Here is a 12,027-nt window from a genome sequence, read left to right as displayed (position 1 = left end):
GTGTACTCACAGGATATAGGCTATGACACCAATAGACCAGCAGTCCACTGCTTTACTGTAGGGTTTCTGAGCCAAAACTTCAGGGGCTGAAGAAACAGAATGTGATAGTTATTTACACACAATGTAACAAGACTCAACCTTCATGATGTCTGATACATATTTAGCATGGTTTGTGTCTCCTTTTTGAAAACTGTACTTCTGTACGCACAGTACACTCTCAGCCATGAAACTGTGGTATAAAACTGAAATTTGAGAAAAATGTGGTGTACAATGCTATACTGCCGCTGCACAATATTCTCTATCATGTAAGATGGTTGATTAGAAACATATTTCAACATATAATTGCAGACAATATCTGACTCCTTTACCAACATATCCAGGTGTTCCACAGGCTGTTGACATCACACTGCCAGAGCCCTCAATTTTTGACAGACCAAAGTCACTGATCATGATTTTGGAGTCTTCATCCATGCTGTAGTACAGCAGATTCTCTGGCTGTGGTTTTAAGGGACAACACAAAAACCAGGAATGTAAATAAAGGGTCATCATTAAAACAAACAAAACAAAAAACATAAAAGGTCGTGCAAAGTGAACTCAAATGAGTAAATGTTTACTAGGAAAAAGTAGAAGACACTAAAGCCTACTTTTGTTAACACTCAACAAAGCCATATTTTTATTTTTATTTTTTTTTTTGGGGGGGGGGGGGGGGGGGGGGGGGGGGGTAGGTAATTTCACCAGGGGGAAGAAGATATCACTGTTTTGTTATTAGTAGAAAAGATCCTCAAGGATTCGGTTTATTAATCAATAAAAACATGCACATTACTTGTGAACCACCATTAGGTGCCAAAATACAGAAGATAAAACCCTACAGCACAAAAACACTGCTGATGACACGCAAAGTCAATCTTTTCACTTCCATCTCTGACCCCTGACTCACCTTGAGGTCACGGTGCACAATGCCCATGTCATGGAGGTATTTGACAGCATCCAGGATCTGCTGAATGAGCTTACTGGCATCTTTCTCTGTGTAGAAGCCCTTCTCTATGATACGATCAAAGAGTTCCCCACCAGACACCCTGCATTTAAATGTAGATAAAGGAACAAGAAAAGGGTAGTGAGAGGGAGCCTGAAAGCAGAAGGGAAGCATGATGGAAATTTAAATATGCAGTAAAAACATAAAATCATATGCCCTGGAAAGTCCAACAAAAAAAATCCTTAATTAGTTAGATGTAAATATAGCTTTTATAATATATATATATATATATATATATATATATATATATATATATATATATATATATATATATATATATATATATATATATATATATAGTTTTCAGTCTAAAACAGGGGTAGGGAACTCCAGGCCTCGAGAGCCGGTGTCCTGCAGGTTTTAGATGTGTCCCTGATCCAGCACACCTGAATCACATATAGAAGTCATTAGCAGGACTCTGGAGAACTTGACTGCAGACTGAGGAGGTAATTCAGTCATTTGAGTCAGGTGTGCTGGATCAGGGACACATCTAAAACCTGCAGGACACCGGGTCTCGAGACCTGGAGTTCCCTACCCCTGGTCTAAAACGATACTGGGAAAAGGGAAACAGTTTGACAATATCTACTTGATATTTGCCACTAGATGGAGACATGACTCTATCAACAGAACAGAGCACAATGAGAAGATGTTTGTTTTACCACTGCACACACCTGCACAGGATAATTTTACATCTTAAAAACATCCAAAGAAAGAAAGGGATGTTAGTGATGCTTAGACAGGCAGTGTGTGGAAAGCCGGGTTGGCCTCTGTTTATCTTCACTCATTTGGCTACATTGTCCCCAGTGTCACTTTGCCCACATACTTCCAGTTCCATGATGATGCATTTCTATTTTTTCTGCCTGTTTTTACATCTATGTGCAGCATTTGTTTGATGCCATTAGGCAGAGGTAAACTAAAAATTGAACAGGATGTACTGCTGTGGTGCAGCACAACATGAAAGAGTGAACAACCATGAATGAGGTAGAACACAATATGGATTTTAAGGTCGCAAAAATATTATGAGGGAATTCAAACATGTTGCCATGAAATGCACCTACTGTAAACAAAAACCTCCCTCGACAAATGTACATCCTCCCTCTCTGCTGCTGTTTTTCATTTCTCTAAATTGACAGTCATTAATAATACATGTTTTCTATTTTCTGGAGTCCTCTGTTCTTCTAAACCTCATCTGTCCTTTGTTTCTCTCTTTGTGACATTTCAGTAGTTGAGGTGGGTGGGACACTGACAGGCTGCTAGTGTGAGGGCAAACTCCCCACTGCTGCTCACGAGTAGGCAAAGTACAGAGTTTTCTTGTGTGTGTGTGTGTGTGTGTGTGTGTGTGTGTGTGTGTGTGTGTGTGTGTGTGTGTGTGTGTGTGTGTGTGTGTGCGTGTGTGCGTGCCTGAGTGAATGTGTTACAGGGTGCAATTCATGGCATGTGACAAGCCGTGTGTGGGAGAGAGCACAAGTAGAAATACAAAGACGAATCACACAGTCCCACACATATGTGAATACTCACAGTTGCATGACAAGGTAGAGGTGTGATTTACTCTCAAATATGTCTTCCAGAGATACAATGTTGGTGTGTTTAATCCTGTGAGAAAAGGAAAAAAAAGGAAAAAGGAGGCGAGAAGTTCAGTTGTTAATTCTAATCTTCAACCAGTACTTGAAGGAAACAGTTTTTACACGACTCTTTAGCATTTGTAAGAGATGTTTGAGGGAGCAAAAAATCATCTTGTGTCATAAAAAAAAAAAAAAAATCCCTTAACTGAGTATTAGGCAGGAGTGGGAAACTCAGTGCATCTTAGCAGTTGTAGAGGAGGCTCCATTGTGTGGTAGCATGCAGCTTTCTAACTAGCTGAACTCTGTGCTCTGCTGCCCCTTGAGACCTCAGTCTGCAGGGACGGGTAAGAAAAGAACTCAGCAGATCAAGATTGCTGTTGTACTTCTCTGTCTAACAAATGTCTACTGCTACCACACCTGCAATATGTCAAACTACATCAAAATACATCTACAGTCATGTGCAAAAGAAAGTACACACACTTTCATTTCTGAGGTTTAAATATGATCATAATAAAAAATGAAAAAACAAAAAACAAAAAACAAACTGCTCCATACCAGGTTCTAATATAACTTTAATATAGCCTCAGATGAACAAAAATACATACATAACAGTATGCCAGCCATAAAATACTTTATGTACCAACAAGGTGATTCCCACAGAGCTATTAGTTGAAAAAGTAGCATCTCTTAGTGTGTGTGCAGTGTGTCCTTAAAAAATTTGTTTGAGTGCCCCCCCCCCCCCAAAAAAAAACAAAACAAAAAAACTATCTACAGCATCTGAAAGTCCTGCCCTTAAGAAATAGGGGGGAAAAAATACTTTTTATTTTTTTGTCTACAGCCATCTGCAAAACACGGTGGAGCCTCTGTCATGGATTGGCACTGCATTTCAGCCAGTGGTGTTGGGGATCTTGTCAAAATGGATTTTGATGCTCCATGCAATACCATCTGGAAAGAATGGATTCATTTTTCACCATGCCAATGATCCCAAACACACTGCCAATGCAGTAAAAGCAAACATGGATAGAAAACACAGTATCAGTCATAGATTGGCCTGCTCAGATCCCAGACCTCAACATTATTGAAGCAGTGTGGGATCATATTGACAAAGAATGGAACAAAAGGCAGAAAACAATCAAAGAAAGCTTTGAATTTTCTTCAAGAAGCCTGGAGAACTATTCCTGAAGACTTAAAGAAATGACAAGAAAGCTGCCTCAGAGAGTTCAGGCTGTGTTGTAGAATAAAGGTGGTCACACCAAATATTGACTTTCAAAATCGTGAGAATTGTACAAACTGTTTTTGTCTTTTATGCTGTATTTCCATTTATGTTTGCACATGTTCCAATACATCACTTTCTGTTTTTACTAGCAACATATAAATAAATGTGGGGTGGACTGAGACTTCTGCACATCCTCCTATACTGTATATTAAGGAGAAGATGTGACTGGGATGAGGACCCACTTGTAAAAATTTAGCTCCATAGTGCTACGTTAACTTCAGCTTTCATTCTTTTCTGATTTTTCCTTTTCCCTAATCATGCACTGTGTGTTTGCCTGGTCTAAGGTATGTGTTTGAAGGTTACTGAGTTGAAGGTAGGAAGACAAAGACAACACAAAGCCATGTGTCTGAGATGTACCCAAGGTAACCATGTATGCGTCAGCCTGTGCTCATGCTGGATTACAGCAATGAGTCTTATCCACCTTCATTCATCTGCTTAGCTCTGTGTGGAATGAGAAATGGACACATGGGAGCTCACATGCATTTTCACACACAATCACATAAGGTCTGCCACATGTAGTAAACATTCTGTGTTTGTGTGGGTGATGAACCCATGATGGACACAGGTCATGGTAAAGTGTCCACCAAGTGAAGCTGAAGTGTCTATTTAGGGTTTGTCCTGTGCTGACTCATCAGCACATGTCAGCAAACTAGAGGACAGAGCTGCCAACTCTGCAGATATTAGGAACCAAACCTGACATCTGAGTAAAAGTAAAAAAAGAAAAAATAAGACATTCTAGTGACTCTTAAATGTATATCTTGTTGTTGATCTTTTATTGATTCATTCAAAATATCCTTGGGATTTTTGCCAAATTTTGGACTTTAACGGGGGGGGGGGGTGTCTTCTCACACCTTTGCCTTTTTATAACTTATTCTTTAGCTTTAGGAAAAAAAATCCCCCACAGGAATGGCTCTTAAAAACATCTTGAAGTTTCTGTGGTAGGAAAAGTGTTTTCTGAAATAGCTACCTGTGTCTTACGGTAACCACAGGGATAATGCCTTTCTCAATATTAAGATTTTCTGACCTTTGTAAATAATTTCTAATGTCACACCAACTTGCCTGCTACTGTAAGGGTAACAAGGTTCACCGTTTGACACTGAGCAGAATATACAGCCACATCACATCACAATCACTGCATGCCTCATCTCATGAATTCACTTTGTAGCAAAAGGTGTCCGATACAAGCTTGTGGTCTGACACAAGCATTATCTGGAGTCCAATGTTAAGTGAGATGTAGCCACATGAACAAAGACATGTTTAAGGTATGACGTTTAGCTTTTTCCGGAACTCTTTTCAGATTTGAAACAAAGTACGAGAGCAACATCACAGAAATTCCTCTGACTGGCACAACTACAAGTGACTTGGAGAGTATGATTAGTCACTGTATTTGCAAATGTCTGTGCTTAGGTAAATGTTTGGCCTATAAAATGGAGGAAAAGCCAAACAGCCAGTGTAACATAAAGTAAAAAGAGAAAACAGAAACAGGAAAGAGTTATTCCTACACTGGCTTGGTGATTATACACTCAATTGACAATACACTGATCTCTTTTATATGATTCATAGTTACAAATAAGTGACTGCATTGCATTAAATAAGCCCCAATAAATTTACAGTGAGACATAACAAGTCATTGAAGATGACAGGTCTGGCTCTGGCCTCACAGAGAGTGGAAGCAGAGAGAGTGGGCCACATAACGTACTGGCAGAAAGTTTAAAAAAATGAACAACATTTTCATGTGACAGCTGTGTCCCACACCCATAAACAAACAGCAGGTTTACTCTGCTTCAGTGTTATTCCCCTGTGCTGTTAAATTATTTATTAAGAAGAGTAAAACGTAGAGAGTGAGAGAAAGGGTCTTATAGGAGTAGTGGCGACCTTTGATTTTCATTCTTTACATACATAATCAGTTTTGTTTTTTGATACTTCAGGTGATCTTGGCTCTAGTTTTCCTGTTTGAGTTAAACAGTAATTTTATTCTGGTGATTTCATGACCTATAACACTGTTTCTGAAAAACCTGGGTGAGGGTTCGGTGGGGTATAGTAAAGTCACTATACAAGTGTGTGAAATGTGATGGGTCTAGCATGAACAGTATGCATCTATGGTGTCAATTTGAACATCCTAGGTCACATCACTCTCAAGTTACAGCCAACATTAAAGTTTTGTGGAACAGCCACCACCAATGCCAAAGCTATGATGATACCTCGAGTTTTTCTTTGAAACAGTGGAGGTAAAAATTAGGAAGGGGCAACAAAAGATAGCCAATTTGGGAAATGCTAGAAAAACTCCTCACAACTAAAAACTAAGGTTTAATCAGAAATAAAAATAGAAGTGATCTTTGAGCGCTCGGGTTGCACTGCATTAACAATGGACTGAATTCTGTAGTGGAAATCACTGCACAGGCTCGCAAACACTTCAAGCAACATTAACACTGAACACAGCTCACAGCTGCATCCACAAATAAAAGTTATGAAAAAAAGAGGCATATATAAACAAGCTCAGGCCCAGAATATGTGGTACTGTAGTACAATGCCACATATAAAAGAGTCAAAGTGCTATGCTAACATTAGTGCAGCGTTATGAAAATGTATATTTATAAATTGTTTAAATGCTCCCCACTAAGACCCTGTCCCCAGCTCCATGTGCCACTGGGTGTTAAAGTGATTCATGAAACCTTCACATAGAGCAAGACCTGATTTTCAGTCCAAGTTTACCTCAGTTTACTTCATTTGTCAAAATTTGACCCGAACTGTTAACTAACCCCCACCACGTTCATTCCACCGTCCTCACCTCAGGAAGGATCAGAGCTGTATATTGGCTAGAGTTGTGTGTCTCCTGTAACCCAGGCAACAAGAGCTCTAAAAATAACTTGGGACCCAAAGTAGATCAGCCATTTTCACTGTGGCCTGTAATTCCCTGCATCTAAAGAACGGCACATTTGAAAAGCGTCACAATTACAAAACGTGAAACTGCCACTTGCTTTAATATACCAAACATTATACAACTTTCTCAGGTGGAAAGAAAACCTGTGGGTGACATGGGTGAAGGGGAACTATGTGCAGTAGTTTTCTAGGTAAATGACTGAATATCACGTGTATGCTGCCAGGAGAAGCTTAAAGTCAGGGGTTTAAGTCTTATGAAATCTTTATTTTAATGAAATCATAAGCAGTGGTGGCATGATGAGAATATGTTACACACACCCATATTATATTTATTTATATATATATATTTATATATATATAAATAAAGAAGCTTGGGCTTCTCTGCTTAGGCTTCTGCCCCCGCGACCCGGCTCCGGATAAGCGGAAGAAAATGGATGGATGGATGGATGGATGGATATATATATATATATATATATATATATATATATATATATATATATATATATATATATATATATATATATATATATATATATATATATATATATATATATGCTTTAATATACCAAACATTATACAACTTTTGTTTGGTAATGTCAGAATTTGGTGAGCGTTTCTGCCTTGCATCAACAGTTCAGGCTACTGGTGGTGGTGTAATGGTGTGGGGAATATTTTCTTGGGACAATTTGGGCCCTTTAGTACCAGCTGACCATTATTTAAATGCCACAGCCTACCTTCTTTTCTGCCCCTTTTGTTATTTGCTCTCATCTTCACTAACACAAACTGGACAGCTTCCTAATTCATTGTGCACTGCTTTAAAATACAGATTTTTAACAATTTAATCTTCTATATTTATAAATAATTTCTGATCTCTCTAATGTTTCCAAACAAATTCCATTCAAAATAAGGAGTTTGTAGTTCCTTAAACTTCATTAAATGAAGCAATGTGGGGCCTATTAAAGCCAATTCTCTGACATAGAAGTCCACTTACTTGTGCAGTACTGCTATCTCGTTCTCAATGCTGTTTTCCTTGCCTTCTAGGGCCTTCTTGGGGATACACTTGATAGCCACCAATTTCTGGGTCCTCTTCTCCTCAGCCAAGACCACCTCAGAGAAAGCCCCCCTGAAACACAAACACACACGGGTCAGTCTGTCAGACCTTAGTTTATTTATCACCGTTTCTTCAGATAGAGCTCTTCACATGTGTCAGTGACACTGTACAGAAAACAAGAAACTCCAACTCTAATGTTAAACTGGTCTAACTTTTGTAGTTCTTGGCTATTAGCATCTAAGAGCTAATATAAATTTTAGCCTGCTGATGCCAGATTGTGTTTATTTTTAATATCAGCTGCCTCCCAAAGTCTTTGGCATGCTGAGTCAAGTTCTGGAAACCTTACAATCTGGTGGGACGAGTTGGAAGCACCAGTATTAAATACCAAGGTTTATCTCAGTGACAAATGTTGATATAGGCCAAAAATTTTAAAGTCTGACTCATATGATTCTGTATATCAGATGATGTATATCATTTGGATGGCTCCTGTTTGCATTGCCAGATATTACATAATGGAGTATATGTGTGAGTCCATATAAACAAATGGAGAAAACAAAAAACCCCCCAAAAAACAGAAAAAACTCAAAGAAAAACACATCCTTTGCATTTTCAACATGCCCAATTATTATAACAATTAACCTTGAATGACGTAAACATTAAATTGTATAAGAAAATGTGAAAGGGACCACTTTTAACAGTAAATCATAGTATGGGACACTTTTTTCTGTAGCTTTTCCATGTGAGTGGATCAGACTCCATTAATATCATAAAAACTTATAAATTTGCCCATGTAATGCTGTCTGTCGGCACAAATCTAACAGCCTTCTACAAACAACATTACACCTCTTTTTCTTCATTCTCTCTTGGTTTCTCTACCCAGAAAAATCAAAACAAGTATCAGAACTCAGAGCAGCAAAAGAATAATAGCACTTTCCCATGACCCGTTTCAGAGTGGAGGTGGACCTCTGGCATTTTGACAAAGGCCCAAAGAGTTCTGACTCAGCTCCAAAGCTGTTCAATAACTGTATGAAAACCATGGGCCACAAAAATAGGGTTCGACACAGAAATCACAACAGAAATAAGGTTACATGTTTCTTGTCTAATGTTTCAGTTTTTCATTCTATTGATCTAATCAGAATGAGGTTCTTAGGTGGTCCTCCCTGGAAGATTTGGTAACATGGTGTCTGTGTGTAATGTGACTATACATAACTGTTTCAAACTGTGATGATTTGTGATGGTTTTAATACAAAAACAAAACAAAACAATTAAATGACAGACTAAACAAAAATGTTTTGTTTATCAGCTTGCTTTGAAAAACACTGGCAATGTAAAAATGACATAATGTTCCTGTTACTGATCTGGTATTGATTTATTTAGGCCTACTAATCCCTCTAAGCTGTTCACATACCACAATTAACAAAAAAAAAAAACAAAAAAAAAAAAAAAAAAAAAGTCTTTCCATTAAAACTGGGGCCTTTCTGATTTTTTTATTTATTTAGTACACTTTGATTACAGAACTTCTTGAGGAAAGACAGAGTGAAATACTGAAATAGCACGTAAGAATCCTGGTAGTTAGCCCCAAAGCAAAACATCTGTGTATCCCATACACGTGACCTTATGCTGTGTTTACAACACATGTTGGACTGTTGGGATGAGACAGATTCACATGTTTCTGTGAACTGGGTAATGTCAGGTATATATCTGGTTTTCTATTAAGTACTACTGTTGGATAAATTTGAGACTTTAGAGCAATCAATGATATGGACACAATGTCACACTGTCTATATGAAACACAAACACTGAATAAATTTCTTATTGCAATGTGTAATGCATAAGTATGGTATGAAAAACTAATGATACCATGTTTGACAAGTAAAATGATTAATTTCAATACTCTTGAATACACTGGATCATTCTAACTGATATGAAGGGATTTTATGAACTTTTACAATGTTCGTTCTTCCAAAAATCAACCTTATTACACAAGGTCATCACTCTCTGGTGCAGTCAGATTATTTATGTAGCCCATTTAAACACAGCGGACGTGGACTAAAGTGCTGCACAGCAAGTATACTATCATAACAGTGAAAACAATTAAATAAAATCATTATTTTTATTATTCCAACACTCGAGTTAGAAGTGTCATTACACAACAAACACAAACCTCTTTTTTAATTTTTTTTACTCTTTTTATTACTTCACCTGAAGAAAATCTGAATTCTGGAGAAATGTGTATTTTTAGAGGCAAGTTTGCACATCAGATATTTCATAATTCCTGTGATATCGTGTTTCAAAGCCATAATTCACATTACACTAGTCACAGACAGTGAACAGTGTTTGTTTTTGGAACAATCTGCCATCTAGTCAGTATTGGCTGCCAATAACATGTTCAAACATGTCCCTGCCTTCTTAAAACCAGTGGTATTGAGACTGAAGGAAGGTCTAGAATTTCAATAAGAGCGCCAATCAAAAGTGAAATCATTTATTATCTCTCTGGATTTGTGTAGACAGAAAGGAAGGACAACCATTCAGTCAGGAGGTTTACAGACACATTATTAATGACAAACATGAAGGACTGAACGGTTTCATACCAGCAACACCTGAAAAAGAAGCAACTCCCTGAATTCTGAAGAAAAAAAAAACCAAAAAAAAAAAAAAAAAAAACCTTGCAAATTGTATTTACATTCACATTTCAAATTTCAATGTTAAATTATAGCAAGGTAGACTGTTTTCACCTAATGTAGATTATGGCTCAGGATATCAGGATTTTCCATAAAGGGGTTCAGTGTTGGCAAAGGTCACGTGCACTGATCAGTGATAGCTGTTGCCTGCAGGTCTTTTCAGCTCACGTGTGTTTCTCTTCTTTTTGTAATTTGTATGTGTTCTGACATGTCAAGTTTAACATGATATCCTCATTTTGGTGCACACAGCATAACATTGGTAAGAGTTTCCTTAAAAAATAACTAAAGTGAAACTGCTTGCTTCCTGCTTATATTTAAAGAAATAGAATGTGCAAATACAGGGCTCACAATTTATTTATTTTTGTCTGTATAAAGATGGGTCATTAAGATAGCAAATGAACAGTAACAGATCAGATAGCTTAGATATATTTAACAACTGGTTCTTCAACATATTTTGTATACAGAGTGATTCACACGCAGATCTCTCGTGTTTTTAACCACAAAACTAAAAAGAACCTTGAACCCAATTCTTGATGAAACTAAGAGTTACCCTGTGAGGAAGGTTTTGTGGTCACGTGTCAACAAGAAAGTGAAAATTGTGCAGAAAGGCCATTAGCTTTGGCAGAAATCCAGCTCTGTGGAGGAGGCTGTCACTGCTGCAAATTCCTCTGCAGCATCTGGAGGATTCAGCTGACATTCTCCATGCTTCCACTGACAAACCAAAGGACTCTTGGGATGTGTCAGTGGTTCACACAGTCTTTAACTACAGACCTTAGGCTTGTTTTATTTGTTGTTTTGCAAGATTACAAAACAAACACATTTTTGTCGTAATTCTGATGCATTTTTGCCTCACTTTAATTGTTTCAAACAACCTGAGATAATTGTATTTAACCACATTTTGCCACACAAAAAATTCATACTCCTGACTTCCCATCACAAAACAATACTGGACATCATTTTCATGTAGTTGCATAAGAAACTTCCTGCTATTCTGAATATCAGGAACTTTCATTGTGTTGGTCGTTGAGCTTTCGCCTTTAGAATGACAATTTCAATGAGTAGCTGACTTGACAGCCACTGTGCAATAAAAATAGCAGAAACAGACAAGGTCAGCAAACTGCCTTCTGCACTGGTCACCACACAGGCCAGACCAAATAAGTCTGTAGCAGCAACCCTTAACTACTTGTTATACCACAAAATTCAATAGCTTTAAAGTAAATTACTTGAGCATTGCTTGATGTCTCTGCCACTGGGACAGTGCAGGGTAAGAAAATACAAAGAATATAGATAGGATGGATATGTAGTGGGTGTAGAGCGGTGTTGTGGGTTTGCTGAAAGCTTAATCCTAGCCAAGGTTTGAGTTGGATTATAAGGTAAACAACTGTGTTTACCGAGCTGTTCCTGTTCCAAACAGGACGTTCTAATCGGCACCATGGGAACTGTGTCCAGAAACAGGATACACTCACTCCCCTCACCCTCACGCACACACAGGCACACTGACATAGTATAACTGGATAGCTATTAGCCACTAAACCCTTACTGAA

At 37.9% G+C, this 12,027-nt stretch overlaps 1 protein-coding gene across 4 annotated transcripts in view; it reads right to left on the bottom strand.

Annotated features, from left to right (window-relative positions):
* camk1b (calcium/calmodulin-dependent protein kinase Ib) overlaps positions 1-12,027 on the bottom strand; it is a 36,736-nt gene that overhangs the window by 5,094 nt on the left and 19,615 nt on the right. For all 4 annotated transcript variants that reach the window (XM_030729787.1, XM_030729789.1, XM_030729788.1 and 1 more), the window contains 5 exons: positions 7,743-7,874; positions 2,552-2,626; positions 938-1,076; positions 369-495; positions 11-86 (listed from right to left, as the gene is read on the bottom strand). In XM_030729787.1, coding sequence (XP_030585647.1) covers positions 11-86; positions 369-495; positions 938-1,076; positions 2,552-2,626; positions 7,743-7,874 — 549 coding nt within the window. The remainder of the gene's footprint in view (positions 1-10; positions 87-368; positions 496-937; positions 1,077-2,551; positions 2,627-7,742; positions 7,875-12,027) is intronic.

Source organism: Archocentrus centrarchus, chromosome 5 (genome assembly GCF_007364275.1).
Source record: "Archocentrus centrarchus isolate MPI-CPG fArcCen1 chromosome 5, fArcCen1, whole genome shotgun sequence".
In the NCBI taxonomy this organism is placed as follows: domain Eukaryota; kingdom Metazoa; phylum Chordata; class Actinopteri; order Cichliformes; family Cichlidae; genus Archocentrus; species Archocentrus centrarchus.
This window is presented reverse-complemented; position numbering and strand designations above follow the sequence as displayed.